The 17544-nt window shown below is 52.9% G+C and overlaps 1 protein-coding gene across 2 annotated transcripts in view; it reads left to right on the top strand.

Moving 5' to 3' along the window:
* Positions 1–17544, top strand: part of FOXN3 (forkhead box N3) — a 387032-nt gene that overhangs the window by 170685 nt on the left and 198803 nt on the right. For both annotated transcript variants that reach the window (XM_075531908.1, XM_075531907.1), the window contains one exon: positions 3705–4261. In XM_075531908.1, the coding sequence (XP_075388023.1) occupies positions 3719–4261 (543 nt within the window). In that variant the 5' untranslated portion in view covers positions 3705–3718. The remainder of the gene's footprint in view (positions 1–3704; positions 4262–17544) is intronic.

Below are 17544 nucleotides of genomic sequence, written 5' to 3' on the forward strand. Positions count from 1 at the left end.
AGAAACAGGCCCTTAACAAAGATCCCTCCTCCCCACACAAAGTGTGCAGGCTTGGCTCTGGCCAGATCGTCTCCCAGGGCCCGACCCCAGAACCCCTCTTTAGGCCTTGGAGAAGTTGGGGGACGGCGGGCTTTTATTGATTTGTTGGTGAGGCTCGCCGCAGCGCGGCCAGTAAAGGTTTATGACATCTGACCGGCAGTGAAGGTATGCGAGCTCCCAATTGCCCTGTATTCGCGGAGAAGAGCAGTTTCCCTGTTGCCTGGCAACGGCCCCTGATGGACGCGCGCCGCGGCCAATCGCCGCGCCCGCAGGTCCCCTTGAAATGTTTTTGACAAGTACAGTAGACGCGAGTGCGGCGCGTGCGCGCGGCGCGGGGCACCCGGCCCCCCACTCGGGCCGCCCAGCTTTCTCAACTTTGTCAAGTTCACGGAGAACATCTGTTCCGAGCCCGGGCCCGTCCTGTCTTTGTCAGTTATTTGGAGACCTGCTAACAGCCGGCAAAACAAAAAAAACCTCAGCGTTGCAGCAGCATTTTCTCCGTGTCAAAAGGGAGAATCGTGAAAAAGCCAAGCAAAACAACAACAAAGCCTCACAGCAGGGGGGGTGGGGACACAGGAAAGACGGTGTGTGCGTGTAAGTAATGTAACCAATACCCAACCTGAACATTTGTAAAGAGGTCACCAGTGAGTAAGGGTTACACATCTGATGGAGCCCTGTGATTGGCAGCAGATTAAGAAATGTTTGCTTAACCGCAGACTCACATACTCATATGACCCAGACACCGCCCCCCCACCCCAAAATTGGAAGAGAAAAGATTTGGCGAGTTCTGTGGAGTGTAATCATGGAAAACTCGGCTGTGGTTTCTGGGCACTGCTTTTTAAATGGAACTGTAGCGATCAGCAACTCTTAGATGATTGTTCACAAAAAACGCCAGGCTTAGGGGGGTGCGGTTAACAGTTGGCATGGGGTGGGGGCGGGTCGGCCCAGGCGGCAGCCTGGGACCGCTTTTCTGGACCACGTCCTTTCTTTTCCTCACAGAACCCCATTGCTGCCGTTGTTTGTTTAAAACAAAAGAAAACATGGAGAATTGCGTGTTCTTTCCTTTGGGAAGCTACTGACAAATAAGCAAATTAAAAAGAAAGAGAGCAGCAGGTTGTCATAGCAACAGTGTGATTAAATTACTTGACTGTCAGCCATGATATAATTTTCCTGTTGGGAAGCTTTGGAGGCATGAAACTTTCCCCGGGAACCGAAGTTGACTTCCGTGGTTGGGCAGGGCATTTTGGACTGGCTTACAGGGGCTATTTCTGGGCATCAGGTAATCGTTGTTAGGTGCCAGCAGCTGGTCAACTCTGACTCCTAATGTCCCCCCACCCATGCACGGGAGAGGGAGACTACTTCCTGGTCACAATTGCTAATGTCTGAGCCCACTGTGTCAGCCCATCTCATCTCATGAGAGAATGCTTAGGTTTTCAGACATTCCTGAGGAACCTGAGCGAGACCAGACAAAGATTTGCTGGGCCCACGGGGAAGTCAAAAGCAAATTGGGGTGCACTGGGCCATATCCCCAAACCTAGAGATACTATCTTGGGCACTCATTACACTCTATCCTGTGGTGCTTAAGGAAGCCTTATCGTTTGGTAGAGAAACAAAACAAAAGTTACAAATCGCGAGTCTGAGGTTTCCTGGCCCTCTGCTGGCTCGTGGCCCCACGGGAAGTGGTCAGTGCTCCCTGTGAGCAGGTCCTGGCTGCCTGCCTTGTGGGGAGTAAGAGTGTGGCGGGTCGCCTGGTACCTGGCAGGCTGTTGAATGGCTCAAGGTGGTCCCTTTTCTAGAATCCCGTTGTAGCACTTCCCCAGCTGAAGTGGCACTTGGCTTAGCATTGTAAGTAACAGTGCACTTGGAATGGTCATGTCTCTGCTTTTGATGGGTTTATATTTATTTATTTCCTAAGTGGAGTCCTGGATCATCTCAGTCAGAGAAAATCAAGCACGCACACACATGCACACGTGCGCGCAGAGAGAGATGCTTTTTCAACTCAATACCTTTTTTTCCCTGCTATGCCTAGACAGCAAAACCCGAAACCAAATCCACTGCCGGTGAGTTGATGCTGACTCGCAGTGACCACCCCACGACCCCACCCTCCCCTCAAGGTTTCCAAGACTCAATCTTGACAGTAGCAGACCAACTTTTTAGGGGAGTAGAAAGCCTCATCGTTCACCTTCAGACGGGTTCGTGACCTAGTAGTTAGCATCCCGACTCAACCATTACACCCCGGGGCCTCCTCCAGGAGCCGACAGACAGCCTCATTTGTTTCCCCGTCAGGTCAGCTGGTGAACTTGAACCACCGGCCTTGGCAGTGGGGCCCCTTTCCCAGTAGGTCTCGTCTGTCTCATACTGTGTGCTGGAGGGCAGTTTGCGGACCTGCCCTCCCCCTTGTTTCCAGTTTCCATCAGATACTGTTTTACTCTTTGTTCTAGGTCATTGATAAAAAACGGGGTGGAGGCAGGAGATTAGGGGTGAGGAGGGACTACTGTATCAATTTTTGTGGCGTTTGCCTTTCTGCCTTGAAGCTGCCAGTGGCCAGCTTGACTTTTGTCACCCATGTTCCTGTCTTTTCATGGCTTGTCTTCACATTCCCCTCCTGTTGATGTGTTTGTGGTGCCTGAACTGTTTTTTCCTTCTGGTGGCCCGTGTCCCAGTAAAATTAAATGCATCTTTTCTCCCTTTCCAAAACACACAATTCTTCATCATGGGTCTGTAGACTTGCCCGGTGCAATTCAAGTTACAAAATGGTGTGTGTGTGTGTGTGTGTGTAGGGGGAGAAATAAAAGAATAAAATAAAAAAATTAAAGAATAGCAAATTGATACTGTGACCACAGCTTTAATTCCAAGGCAGTTGTGATGGTTTTCAAATGCAAGCAGCTGAACTTAATCTGAAACAACTGGCTTGAAACTTACATGCCCCCTGAAACACCCCCCCCAAACACACACACACACACACACACACACACACACTTCTGCAGAGGGCAAAATAAATGTAAGCACTGAGCCGCAGAGTCCTAACTGCCTCCTTTGGTGGCCTTGGCAGACTTTCCCTGTGTCTGCATGCATTCATGTGTTGCAGGTGGGACAAATGAAGCACCAACAGATAACGGATGTCCCTGCATCACGGTGACTCCTCCCAGATCTATAAAGATGGCACTGTGATGCCTTTCTCCGTGGTTTTCTGATGTGTTGGGCTCAGCTCCTGGTGACCTCCTGTATGCCTGAGTAGAACCGTGTGCCCATAGGGTTTCTTTCAGAGGCTGGTTTTCCCCCAAGTAGATCACCAGGCCTTTCTTCCGAGGTACCCTGGGTGACTGAACCTCCGCCCTCATGGCTAGCAGGCTAGCGTATTCACAGTGCGCACGGCTCCTGGGACCCCATTTGCACAGTGAAGGTGCAATAACCATTTTTAGTCATGTCTCACTTAAGGAACCTCCGCCCCCCCAGTCCCTGAACATGGCTTGGGTCACTCTCTGACAGCATCTCTCTCAGGGTCGAATTGTAGGGCTCTGTGACTCTGGGTGGGTGAGTGCCTAGTGGTGGCACACCGATGGGGAGGAGGGTGGCAGCAAGGGGTACGGTGGGAATTAGGGGGACACAGAGAGGTCCTTTTCTCCTGGTTGTAACCAACTCCTTTTTTTGGCTGTGTTTCCCAGGAGCCTTCACGTAGATGGGCCCAGTCATGCCTCCCAGTAAGAAGCCGGAAAGCTCAGGAATCAGTGTTTCCAGTGGCCTGAGTCCGTGTTACCGGGGCAGCGGTTTGTCCAAGGCCCTCCAGGAGGACGATGACCTTGACTTTCCTCTGCCTGATCTCCGATTAGAAGAGGGGGCCATGGAAGATGAGGAGCTGACCAACCTGAACTGGCTGCACGAGAGCAAGAACCTGCTGAAGAGCTTTGGGGAGCCGGTCCTCCGGAGCGTCAGCCCCGTGCAGGACCTGGACGATGACACGCCCCCGTCCCCCGCCCACTCGGACATGCCCTACGATGCCAGGCAGAACCCCAACTGCAAGCCCCCCTACTCGTTCAGCTGCCTCATATTTATGGCTATCGAGGACTCCCCGACCAAGCGCCTGCCAGTGAAGGAAATCTACAACTGGATCTTGGAACATTTCCCGTATTTTGCAAATGCACCCACTGGGTGGAAAAACTCAGTGAGACACAACTTGTCGTTGAATAAGTGTTTTAAGAAAGTGGACAAAGAGAGGAGCCAGGTAAGCCTTGCGTGTCTGGAACTAAACCTTGTCTCCGTTCCGAGCAACAGACCCACCTTGACGGCGTGTAAACTCACCATCCTGAAGGAGCAGGTGGCAGGAGGCCAAACTCACTGCCATCGAGTTCGACTTGCGCCAACTCATAGTGACCCTTTGGCCAGGGTAGACCTGCCCCTGCGGGTTTCTGAGACTATAACTCTTTACTGGAGTAGAAAGCCTTGTCTTTCGCCTGCGGAGTGGCTGGTGCTTTCTAACTGCCGACCATGCAGTTAGCAGCCCAGTGCTTAACCACTGCCCCATCAGGGCTCCTGCAGTTCTCTGTAGGCAGTTTTTATTTACTTGGAAGGAACTTGCTCTCCTGAAACACTCTGAGTTAGACTAGATACCATTTCTGGTCTTCGGGTTGCTTTGTAGGTCATCCACCATAATTCCGATATCTTATCCCCAAACACTGGTCTGCGCCCTTGCGTTTGGTTCTCATTCCTGAGCACGGATGAGCTACTTTGGTTTATTGTCCCAGGAAAGATCTGTCTTCCAAGGGCAAGTCACTAACCTGCGTGTGTATTGGTGGAGCGCTCCCACCCAGGGCTGGAGGGAAACAACAGGCCTTTTTTTGCTGAGGATGAGCTGGGAGAAGTGGTCCTTTCTGCGGGTGGATTGCCAGTGCTCAGGAGTAGATGGGCAGCACTGGAGATTGGAGGAAGACGTGAGGAGACAGAGAAACTCCTGAGTGAACAAGTAAAGACATGAAGTGCCCAGGCCACTTTCTGTACACTGGGTGTGTGTCTAAATGTGTGACACCTTTGAAACTCTGGGTGTGGAAAAGTGACAGAGCAAAGGGTCCTGCCAGACTCTTGTTTCCCAAAGCGGTCAGTAACCCCAAGGGGAGCTGGTTAAAGCAGATACCTACACTCCATCCTGGATGATGGGGTATGGGGCAATAATTTGTAATTGTTGAGTAATTTAATTGCCCGGGGGAGGTGCATGGGCATATGTATTAGATGCTGACAGGAAAAGTGATTGTACCTTGGCCTTGTACAGCCTTAGCTCTGGCCTCTTGTTCAGCCAAAGCCACCCCATGGCCAGCTGAGTCGATACCGACTCACAGTGACCCTCTTAGAGCAGAATAAAGCCACCTCTTGGGATTTGAGAGACTTTAAATCTTAATGGGAGCAGACAGCCTCATCTTTCTCCCACGTAGCATCTGGTGGGTTTGAACCACGGATCTTCCAGTTAGCAGCTGAGCACCCGTAGCCACGTATATCACCAGGGCCTAGCCCCTGGCCTCTGTTTCCTTCAGGAACATAAGGTACCATGGAAGGAACCGTGGGGGTGTAGTGCATTATGAGTTGGACTCCTAACTGTAAGGTCAGCAGTTTGAAACCACCAGCTGCTTCTCAGGAAAACAAAACAAAACAGAATGCAGGGCTTTCTACTCCCGTAAAGAGTTACAGTCTCGGAAAGCCACAGAGACAGTTAGTTCTTCCTTGCAGGGTCTCTGTGAACTGTCATCAACTCAAGGGGAATGCGTTTGCATTGGGTTTGGTCAAAGCTGGGGAACAAAACATGATCAGGCGCTGAGTGTTGAAAAGGAGTGTTACCAGAACACATGCGCATCTCTACCCCGCCCCCCAAGGTTTCCCATGTTGCTTTGCCTGTTAGCTAGCTGCTACAGCATGCTTTTGGAAGTTCAAGTTCAGTGTTGGGGCCACTATTGTGTGACTAGGCGGGGTTGCACCCTCTCATTTCTGTCTCTCCAGAAACGTGTTTCTAGGATAGATGTGAGCTCTTGGGAAAGCTGAGGCATGCAGATAAAGGAAGCGCCCAGTCCTTTTGCACCGATTGGACTGTCTGCCGATGCTGGGTACCCAGTATTTGCATTGAGGGGAGCAAGACGTCAGCCTCGGAGAGGGGCTCTGCTTGGGGAAAGCAGAGACGTGGGCACCCACTAAGGAGCTTTGCCTTTGGTTGCCGGTGCAGAGAACGCCCAAATCAAAGGTGCAGGTGGAGGATTCAGTCGCATACCGGAACTTGTCCCCTGATCCCATTGTTAGGTCCTGGTGGTAACAACGTGACAAAGTGCCCATGGCTCTTCATTAAGGAGGAGTCCCAGGGACAGAGGACTCTGCGGCCCCACCTGACCGCTCTCCTTCCTCTTCCTCCCTGCCCTGGTCACTGGAGGTATTTACAATCTCACCTTCCCATGCGGGCGTGTCCAACGAGTTAGATCAGTCTGCACTCCCGCCCTGCAACGCGCTAAGTCTGCAGGGTTAACGAGCATGTCTGCCTTCCAAGGATCATCTTGGAAGACAGTCCTGAAGTTTAAAGATTGTAGGGAAAGTGCTGACTGGGTCCCCAAAGCCATATGTCACCGAGCTCACCGGACAGGCGTTTTCACTTGCTGTGAAGTGGGTCTGCAGATGCCCACTTGCCACAAAAACTCTGAGACGAGTGTGTGGCCAGGCCTGGGAGGAGGCACCCGCAGGGACACCCCACCCCCGATTCTGGATGGCAAGCCTTCTGTGTCCACCGAATGTTACTGTCTGATCAGCTGTGGCTACTTCTTGAGACTGTGGCTGCCTGTTGCTCCCTGGGTACTGGCAATGCCCCGATCATGTCCTCTTCACTCCTGGACACAGACACCAGCCAATCCACTCCCTGGGCGCTGGTGCTGGCCCATCCTCTCCCTCGGTTCTGGTGCTGGTCCTTTCCGGTGGTGGTGGGCTGGGTCCTGCCCCGGGGGCTACTGAGGCAAAGGCATTTCCCCTGATTCTGTGCCCAGCGAAAGCGCCTTCAGCTCTGGGGAGCGGCATTTTCCCCCAGGGGATTTTACTTGGTGTGGCTCCTGCAGGCAAGTTGGGCAAAGTGACTACGGGCAGCCTCCTGTGGGTGAGGCCGTGTCGTGGGAAGGGAGCCGGGAGAGGGCAGCCCGCGGGGTGGGGTCGATCCGGATGGTGGGGCAGGCCGCAGCGCTGGCTCAGTCCGTCCAGTGATGTGTGATCCCACGTACATGAGCTGCGTAGACAGAGGTAGTTTTCAGTTGCTACTGGCTGGGGAGGGCGGGCAGGTGGGCGGGAAGCTGCCATCAGACGGGTCCCAGGTGTCCGTCTGGGGCCGTGAAGGCTTGTTGGAAGTAGGTTGTGGTGGTGACTGTACAGCCCGCTGAATAATGAACACCACTGAATTGCATACTTGAAGACGGTAAAAAGGGCTGTCGATCGGGGAGGCTGTCGGTCTTGCTCCCTGGAGTTGGGACGCAGCTCTGCTGGCGGAGCGCCTGTTTGGCCGGGGTGCTGGGAGGAGGCGTGTTCTGATTGCATCAGGTTCACCTGTGGCAGGTAAAAACAGCCACCGTTTCTCAGGCCCCGCCCTGCGGACTCTGATTCAGCAGCTTTCAAGTGGGCCAAGGAGGGCTGTTGGGGAGAGGAAGCCCCACGGGTGGCCTCTCCGTGCAGCCGGGTTTGGGAGTCCCTGAGTCCAGCCTTTGCGCTCCTGCCTAGTGGGAGCACGACGCCCCATACAGGGGTCTGGAGAGGACCAGAAGGCACCTGTGTGCTCCTCACCCCATCAGCCCACACCCAGGCTCAGTCACTTACCGGACATCACCCTTCTTTCTTGTTGTTGCAGCGATTGGAGTGTTTTGAAGCAAATGCTAGACTCACTCTGTGTCTTTGCACCCAACGCAGTTCTTTGTGTGTGAGGGTGTGTGAACACAGTGCCATTTCTTGCCTGACCACAATGCTAGTGTCACTTTTAAAACTCAGCACGGTTGGTTGGCCGTCACTTAACACATACACAGAAAAAGTTGCTGATTCGAGTCTCGGTGACCGCATGTAAGTCAGGGTCGAACTGTGCCCCTGAGGGGCTTCAGTGGCTGATGGTTAGTAGGTCACCAGGTCTTTCTACCGAGATGCCGCTGGGTAAACTTGAACCTCCAGCTTGCCAGTTAGACAGCTGAGCACACTAGCCACCTGTGCCACCCAGGCAACTCCAGTGCACCGTGTGCAGACGCCCAAAGACTTGGCTGACCCACTCCTAGGGGTGCTGAGATGGAGCTCCAGAGCTATGGAGTCTCAGCCTTACCCTCGCCGGGCCAGCTTTTCCCATCCGCCTCTCATCTCCTGGTTTCCTGTATTGGTGATCTCTGTGAGTTCATTGATGTTGGAGCATCGATGTCTAGAATTAAGTTTATTGTACACAGGCTGATTGCTCAGTGGGGAAGCTGAAGGTTGGCAGTTCAATCCCACCCACCACTCTGCTGGAGAAAGACTTGACAACTTGTGGCCTAAAGATGTCCAACCTTGGAAGCTCCACAGGGCCGTTCAGCCTGTCCTATGGGGTCCCTGTGGGTCGGAATCTACCTCTCGGCATTGGGCTTGCGGGGGTGGGTTTGCTTTAGCCATGCCCTTCATCAGGGCCACGGGACTAGTCTGTAATAATCTTCCTGAGTACTTGTAAGTCGGAAGTCAACGACGGGTATCTTTTCATAGGCACAGTCACACAGGTTCAGGTATGCGTTTAAGTCTCCTCTTTGGCCACTCTCGCTAACAACATTTTGTCGTAAGAGGCTTTCGAAAGGAAACACTGTATACAAGTAGCTTTATTAGACCCAGGAGCTGAGTGCTTGCAATACAATTGTAGCCGATAAATAGAGGCAGCCTGTCGTTCGGATGCCGCCAGTACCTGGCTGCCTGTCCAGTTGCGCTCCTGACTCTCCGGGGAAGCAGGTTGTTGCTTGGGGCTTCTTAACCTGGCCGCCTTTGGGTGTCAGGCACCCTCTGAACCCCCTGAGATTGTTGGCAGCACGTCATGCATATTACAAATGGCACTTAGTTAGGGAGAGGATTGGTTGTTTTCAGTTGGAAATACATAGATTACCCGTCAGGGCCTTGGAGCCCCTGAGAGGGGCCCGGGGCCCACCAGTGTCTTAGGGCATTGTTAGACTAGACTGTTAAATGCTTGCTTGTGTGCATTAGCCAATTCCTTCCCCCTCCAATCCTAGGAGGCAGGCTCTCCGGTTTTCCTTCTTAAAATCGATGAGTTATATATATGTACAGGAGTTCCGCCACCTGCCAGATGTCAGACACATGACAATCTGAAGCCTGCCGTGATCTCTGTACTCAGAAGGTGCCACCCAACTCAGGGCTAAACACGTGCCCTTCTGAATTGGAGACACGGAAGGCCAGCTCCTGTTCTGTGACTTGCCGCTGGGCCATCCGTGCCTCTGCCCACCTGCTTGCTTGCCTCTCACCCCCTCCTGTGGGTGCTCTTCCCTCTGATGGTGGTCAACATGCCTGTTTGCCTGATGGCCATTTTAGGGGGAAGAGATGACTTATTATTATTTTTTTAATAACTAATGCTCTTTAGAAGAAGATGCAGTCCAGCATTGATGGGTAAAATCTCTGAAACACGGGTGGGTCATGCCAGGTGGGTGAGAGGCATAGTGAGGTGGGTGAGAGGCATAGCGACGTGGGAGGCCCGAGTGATGCCCGTGTGTTCATCACGAGACTGGCACTGCCCCAGTCTTGCCCAGGTGATCGTTCCAGGTAGTGCTCCTTCTGATTTGTTCAGGCATGAGCTGCTGCAGAGAAAGGAAAGCTGGATGGCTGGATGGCTGGCTGGATGAATGGAATGGGAGGCCAGACTGGAGACCCAGGTTTGATTGTCGTCCAGTGCACCTGGTCCACAGCAACCACCCACCTGTCAGTGTATAGTTCGGAGTTGGCATGATGCGGGTCAGATTCCATTGGCGCTTCCAGACTAAGACCAGGAAGAAAGGCCTGGCAGGCTACATCTGAGACTCAGCCCATGAAATCCCTGTGAATCAGAGTGGTCTGGTTTGGACGGTGTGGTGGCATAGGGTGGGGCAGCGTTTCCTTCCCTTCACGGTGTGACATAGGTTTTCCGGTAGACTCCGGCGCAGCTAACCACAGCGATGGTGTATGCCTCCTGTGGTGAATGCCCAACAAAGGTGGCCGTATCTGCCTTCCACTGCTCTGCAGAGGCAAGGAGGGTGAGGCTTCGTCTCACGTACTTTGGACATGTTGTTAGGAGAGACCATTCTTGGAGGAAGACATCGTGCTTGGTAAAGTGGAGGGGCAGCCCAAGAGGACGGCCCTCAATGAGATGGATGGACACCGTGGCTGCAGCAATGGAAGGATGATGGGGTGGGTGGCGCAGGACCGGGCAGTGTTGCTTTCTGTGGTGCACAGGGTCGCGAAGGGTCTGAACTGACTTGATGGCCCAATAACTGGCTTCCCGATTGCCACGAGGCAGGGGTCAGCCCTACCTTCACCTCCGTCCTCGCTTCTGACCCCAGCCTTTCTTCACACGGCTGTCTTCTTCGTTGCTGGGCTGGAAAAGTTGGTGCAGTGGCCACATAGAACGCCTAGACAATGCTCCTAATTGGGGGGTTATTAGAGATGTTGATGGGGTGCCCCACGTGAGGATCATCAGCAAACCATCAGGACTCAGTCATTGGCCCATCGCAGCACTTCCCCGCCAGCTGCTAAGTCTCTCTCCAGACCTTCTTCTCAGACACGTGATTCCTTGCCCTGTGCCTCCATGGGCCAGGAAGCCAGCCCATCTGTTGTTCTGTCCGGCCAGATGACGAGGGGGTAATCTCGGGGCCACTCCTCTACGTCTCTGGTGCATCTGGTCTTGGGGGGCCTCTACCAGTCCAGGCAGATCTTGGGTCTGCCCTTGAAACCGATGCTGGGATTTGTCTCGCTGTCCGAGATGGCTCTTACACACAGAGGAATGGCTTTGCTGGAGTTGTGGCTTGTCCTTTAGCTTACCTGCCACATCTCCAAGGAAAAGTAAGGATGGTGTCTTAATCCCACCTACTAAAGTAGCCTCAAAGGTGCTGTGTTAGACCGGGTTGACTAGAGAAACAAATTCATCGACACTTGTGTGTGTAACAGAGAACTTTATATCAAAGAGCAATTGTGTATTAAGAAAACATCCCAGCCCAATCCAGATCAAGTCCATAATTCTGATATTAGTCCATATAGCCAATACAAAGCCATAAATTCCTCTGTAGAGTCATGCTACATGTGCAATGATGCAGAATGCAGGAAGATCACAGGCTGGTGGGTGGAAAGTCTTGTGGATCCAATGGCAGTGGAAGCATCTCCAGTGCTCTGACTGCCATCAGCGTGGCTCCATGTGGCCTGTCAATAGGAAGTTGAAGCGGAGAGACTGCGTCCCACCTCCAGGGAGGGAGAGAGGCATCAGAAGGCCATGTCCATAAGCAGGCATCAGGCCGTGACCTGATTGACAGGCTAGACTCCGCCCTGCACTCTTATTTCTCAAGTTGACATGAACTTATGTAACTACCACAGATGCCTTCCAGGAAACAAAGGGTTTGACTTAACCCCTGAGCTGAGTACTCCCTCCAAAATGGAGTCTTAGCCCCAGGCAAGCCTTGGTCCAGAATTATCATATATCACCTAAGGCCAGAAGCAATGTATTAACTGCCTATATCCCACCTACTGTACTAAGCATGGACTAACTCATGGCCATCCAATCTTTTGTAAAGCGTCTCGAGCGGCCCTACTAACCCGAGTAGAACCGCTCCATAAGTTCTGCAAGGCCGACATTTTTTCGGCTGACTGGGTTTGAACCACTGACCTTTTGGTTAGTGGCTGAGAACGTTAGCCACTGTGCTACCAGGCACCTTTGAAACCATTTTAGCACAGGATACCGTATATACTCGAGTATATGCCAACCCGACTATCAGCCGAAATACCTAATTTTGCCACAAGAACTACATTAAAAATGTGCTGAAAAATGTGCTCGGAGTGTATACGGTCTATCTCTGCAGCAGGCAGCATCTGATCTTGGCCCACTAACCTCACATGGGCTTTGGTGGCGGGTTTTACAAATAGTGATGCCTCGTGTAGCTTAATCCATTCTCTGTCAGGGCCCTGGTCATCCTGATGTCATCCAGGAGAGCTTTGGCAAGATGATGGCTTCTCGGCGACCTCTTTCCGCAATGGAGCGACAAGTATTTCTTAACTGAGTGTTTGTTAAAGGCCAGGGTTCACATGGATGCCACTTTGATGGGTGGGCCTTTTGTTTCCAGATTTGGGCTTTGTGATCCCCTACCTCCCTTTTACGGTGTCTTGTCCTACCCCTGTAACTTTGGTTCCGCTCTCTCTTGGTCCCATTTGCTCCAGCATGGAGCGGAAGCTTTTATGACTGATCAGTTTCAGGTTGGATCGCCATTGTCCACAGCTTTCTCATTGGCTAATTTTCAGAAGTTGATGGCCAGACCTTTCTTCCTAGTGCATCATAGTCTGGAAGCACCACTGAAGTCTGTCGAACACCCGAGCCTCCACTGACCGGCGGGGTGGTGGCTTCTCAGGAGGTGCACATCTGAGCATCAGTGTGGGTCCTTCTGCAGGGAAGGTGGCAGCCCACCCCGGAGTCACTGTCAGTGTCGGCTGTGGCTGTAGCCAGTTGAGTCCCTTCTGACCCCGTGACGACTCGGGGTGTGCAGAGTGAAGCTGATCTCTGGGGTTTTCAGAGCAGTGATCTTCCAGACACAGGTAGCCAGGCCTTACTTCCGAGTCACCCCATGCTGAGTTTGAATTGACAACCTTTTGGGTTAGTTATCCAGCCTTTAGCCATTTACACCACTCTGCGGCTCCCATCAGAATCTAATTCTATCAACTGGTGACCCTTGGGTGTGTCCCAGCACACAGTGACAACCCCCCACCCCCCCCAAGGGGTTTCCAAGGCTGTAATCTCAATGGAAACACAGGGTCTCATTGTTTTCCTGTGGGACAGGCATTGGGTTCAAACCAGCGATCTTTGGTGAGGCAGTAAGTACTTAACCGGCACACCACCGGGATTCCATTTGTCAGCATCTCAGCAAAGCAGAGCTCACTGCCATCAGCTCGATTCTAGCGCACAGTGAGCCTTGTGGCTTTCCCAGTCTGCCCGTCCTCCTAGAGCAGACGGCTTCGTCTTTCTGTCTCAGAGCGGCTGCTAGGGTCGAACTGCTGACCCTGCAGTTGACAGCCAGGCAGCTAACCCACTGCGGCTCTTGGGCTCCCTTCCTGGCCGTCTTGTTTCCCTTAACTTGGGGCACCTGGGTAGTCCTTTATTTATTAGTTACTTTACTCAATAGCTTTGTGTGTGTGTGTGTGTGTGATATTGAAGGTAAAGAAAAAAGCAGTTAAGATTAAGCCCTTGCCTTTGGGGAACTTACATATCAAGACAGCAAACACAGGCCCAGTGCTGCTGAGGCGGACAGAGAACTGCTGCCCAGGGCCTCCGACGCCACGCATCTCCACGAGAGCAGACTGTCTGGTTTTCTCCTCCTGCACAGTGGCTGGTGGCTTGCTGCCACCCCTCCACCCCCATCCCCCCGACCTGGGGGTTAGCAGCCCAGCCCTTTACCCTTCTGAGCCACCGAGCCCCTTTTAGAACAGTGGGGTGAACGCAGCACGTGCCGGAAGAGAAGAAACAGCACACCATTAGTTCTGGCTGAGTTTTGATGACTAAGAGATTGGGGTCATTCTCAAGGACAGCTTACTTTTCTGGGGATGTGAAACAGGGACATATTCCTTATGAGGGGGGCACACTTGAATACGTCATTAACAAAGCATCTTTGAGGCGCGGCATGAGCCAGTGGCCTCCAGGCCCGGGTCTGTAATGGATGAGATGGGACCGTTCTTTGGAGACAATGCAAACCGCTGTGCCTCCAAGACAGCACCAGCCAGCCGGTTCTCAGACTCAGGAGAGGGGGTGTGACGGTAAGACAAAAGAGGCTTCTTGGCTGAGTTGTTAGATGCCTTGGAGTCAGTTTAGAGCAACTGATATTCCACCCCCACCCCCCATACCACTCTTGCTTTTATCTCATTGGCTGGAACATGGTCACATGATCTTCCCTGGCTGCAGGGAAAGCTGGGAAAGGTGGTCCTTTTCCTGGGCTCCGCGGTATCTCAGTGAGTGCAGGATTCTCTGCCACCACGGGGTTCTAGATGGGGAGGAGACAGGAGTTCCTGGACCCAAGGAGAGGATGGAGCTCAGTATCAGAGAAAAGGTGGTGGGGGCAGCGTTCATAAAAGTGGGGTCTTGATGGCGCAGCCGCCATACTCAGGACCATTCCAAACTTGCTGTCGGAAGTGACGGGCAGCGGAGCTGCAGACCCAGTTTTGGCTCAGCACGCGGTGTCAAAAGCCGTAGCTCAGCCCAGGTGAAGATGCGGTCTGTGCTGTGTGCTCAGAGGAGCGGCCTGGACGCACAGGCTTTGCAAGAAGGGACCTTGATGGTTTGCTGTGTGAGATGACTGAGTTCCCAGAACAGATCAAAGTCTTAGATTCTCTCCTCCCTCTTTCCCTTGCTTGAGTAACTTGGCTTGTGAACTCAGTAGGGAGCCAGTAAATACAGGCCTAGCCTCGGTGGGGGGTTTCTTGGGGAAAAGGTTCTCCAATTACCCTTCCTTTTCTTCTCTGGCCCCCATGGGGTGTGTGGGTTCCCTCTGGGGTCTCTGGGCTACTGCTGTGACCTGCCTCTTGGGAGCCTGTGGCCACCCTGCTCTAAGAGTGGTTATCATTGGACAGAAAACTAGCCTGTTTTCCAGGTTTCTTTTTGGGAAGAAAAGGCCATGTTTGTGAATGCTGACTCCGAGCATGGCCCTGGGGAGAGGGGACCAAGAGGGATTCTGAGTCTTTGGGAATCCCAGCACAGGCGGCCTGGCCCCACGGCTCCCTGAACACCAAGTCCCCTTGGAGTCAGTCGCTCTTGGATGTGGGAAGCCAGTGCCAACCTCTGGGCCCACAGAGCCCTGCAATGGATAGCAGACCTGGCACCTTGTCACCCTGTTTCAGCAGCAGTTCGTTCACCCTCTACTCTCTGTGGCTTGCTCAGCCCTGTGCTGGGTGCTAGGACACAGAGTGACCTGTGACACATCTTGCCAATTTGCTCGGAACTTCAGGAGTCGGGTGGGGTGGGGTGGGTGGGGTCCATGTGAAGCAGATCGATCTGCGAGTCTGAGAGCGCGTCCCACACAGTGGCGTCTGCATTGAGGAAAATCAAACGGGCACTCCGGAGAGAGGACAGGGGCCGGGGTGGCAGGCTTCTCTCAGGGTTGGCCGGCTGAAGGCATAGTGCGTGCGAGATCGGCTTGCCAGTGGCAGTGACTTACGATGATGCCCCAAGAACTGGAAGTCAGTACCTTCCTTATCTCACACCCCCTGCCTTGGAGTTGATGCCTACAGGACAGGGTAGAACTGCCCTTGTGGGTTTCTGAGACCGTCATTCTTCACCCGGGGAAAGAAAACCTCCTCTTTCTCTGTTGGAGCTGCTGGTGGTATCGAACTGCTGACTGCTAGGGCTCCTGCTTCCCTAGTGCGGGCCAACAAAGGGCACCACACAAGGCACTGCACGTGGGTGGTGGGTGTTTTCTCAAGGTTCAAGAAGCCACAAGTTTGAGTTGGCTTTTCGGGGGAGGCATTTCTTTGTTGGTAGCCCTGGGCATACCTGGAGGTTCCTTGGCTTCTACCACCCTTTGTGTGTGTGTGTGTGTTTGTGTATGTGTGTGTGTGTGTGTTCTCTATTCACTTTTTAAATCAGAAACGAGATGGAGGCCCCATGGGCTCTGTCCCAGCCCCATTAACATCACAATAGAGGCCATCTGCTTCCAAACCCACCCAGGGGTTGGGACTCGCACCCACACTTTTGTGAGGCACAGTTCCGAAGGCCAGTGTGTTAGAGGGAAGATCAGCGTTTGTGGGGGAATATCTATCCCTTTCTGGCTTGTTCCAGGAGTGCAGGATAGAGGTGCTGGTTTGGACCCATCAGAGCCATTGAGTCAGTTCTGCGTCACAGTGACTGTAGGACAGAGGAGAACCGTCCCTCTGGGTCTACAAGCCTGTACATTTTTAGGAAGCAGGCAGCTCATCTTTCTCCCTCGGAGTGGCTGGTGCTTTCAAACTACTGACCGTGAGGTTAGTAGCCCAACTCGTTGCTCAGGGTGCCACCAAGGACTCCTTTGGCCTGGCCAGGATGGAGCAGATGATGGTTGAGAGGTTAGAGCACCCATCCCCTCCTGACCATATTTGAGATCTTTTTTTTTTTTTTTGAATCTCAGAGTGGTGATTTTTGCATTGAGTGTTTGATAGATGAATTTTGAGCTCAGTAGAGAAGTTGGGGGCAGAGGAACCAATCTGGGACGCATTGGTGCATGGATGGCTGAAACGAAAGCGGATTTCTGGATGAATCCTCAATCAGAAAGATGAAATCAACCCTCTATTTCAGTTCTTTTAGGAAATTATATTTCCATTAGCGTTTGACTAGGGGATTCATGCTGGTATTTATGCAGCTTGGTGAATAAAACCAGAAGAGGCTTAGGGTCAGAGGGGAAGGCGAGTAGTGGGGGGGGTGTTCCCCCTATTTCTACACCCAACCCTCTGTAAGTCCTGAAGTCACTGATGCTGGTAGTTTGCAGGCAAAAGAGAATAAACCTTTGCTCTTCGCAAGGAGAACTTCGACGTGGCCCCGCATCTCTGCTCTACTCCTCATTAAGTCTCCTATTTAGCAAAGCACCTCCCCCAACACCCCCCCCCCAAACCCATGGCTTCTGTGAGTTCCCTGCCATCTGGTCCCTGGCTGGAGAGAGGCATTTTTCTTGTATATGTGTCTCCATAGCAACACGTTTGCCGTTGATATGGAAAGTAAGCAGTTGCCGTAGCAACCGAGTTAGTGATGTTGTGGCTCCCTTGCTTGGAGGGAGCGGATAAGCTGAGCAAACTAGTTTAGATGCAGTGTGGAGGTGCCATAATGAGGGCTGTACAGCACCCCTGGCCCCCTCCCCACCACCCCCTTCCCCCTGAAAAGCAGCCCCTGCCAGCTCTCCAAGGTCATCCATCAGGCAGAAGTAGTTGCCATCAGCGGGAATGGTAGATGCTAAGAGAGCCATCCCCCGCGGGTGGAAGGTCTTTGCTTTCGCTGAGAAGAGAATGTTGCAGTCAGGCCCCATTTGGTTGCAAGGAACAGAAAGCCACCCAAGTTGCTTTGAGTAACAGGGTGCTTATCCCAGTGGCAGAATCAGTGGTGAGGCGTGATGAGGCCAGTTTGGGGTCCCTAGTGGCATGAACCGCTTCCCCTGTCCCTCTCTGTCCACTCAGATGGAAGCTGGTCACCGCCACCTATCTCCGACCCCTTCTCCTCCTTGCCGTCTGGCTTCTTTGTTGGTCTTGATTTCCGCCGCCGCACAGTGTTGGCTCGCTGTGCAGGAGCATTGGTGCCAGCCCTTTGCGACAGTGGGGGCA

Source organism: Tenrec ecaudatus, chromosome 14 (genome assembly GCF_050624435.1).
Source record: "Tenrec ecaudatus isolate mTenEca1 chromosome 14, mTenEca1.hap1, whole genome shotgun sequence".
Taxonomy (NCBI): Eukaryota; Metazoa; Chordata; class Mammalia; order Afrosoricida; family Tenrecidae; genus Tenrec; species Tenrec ecaudatus.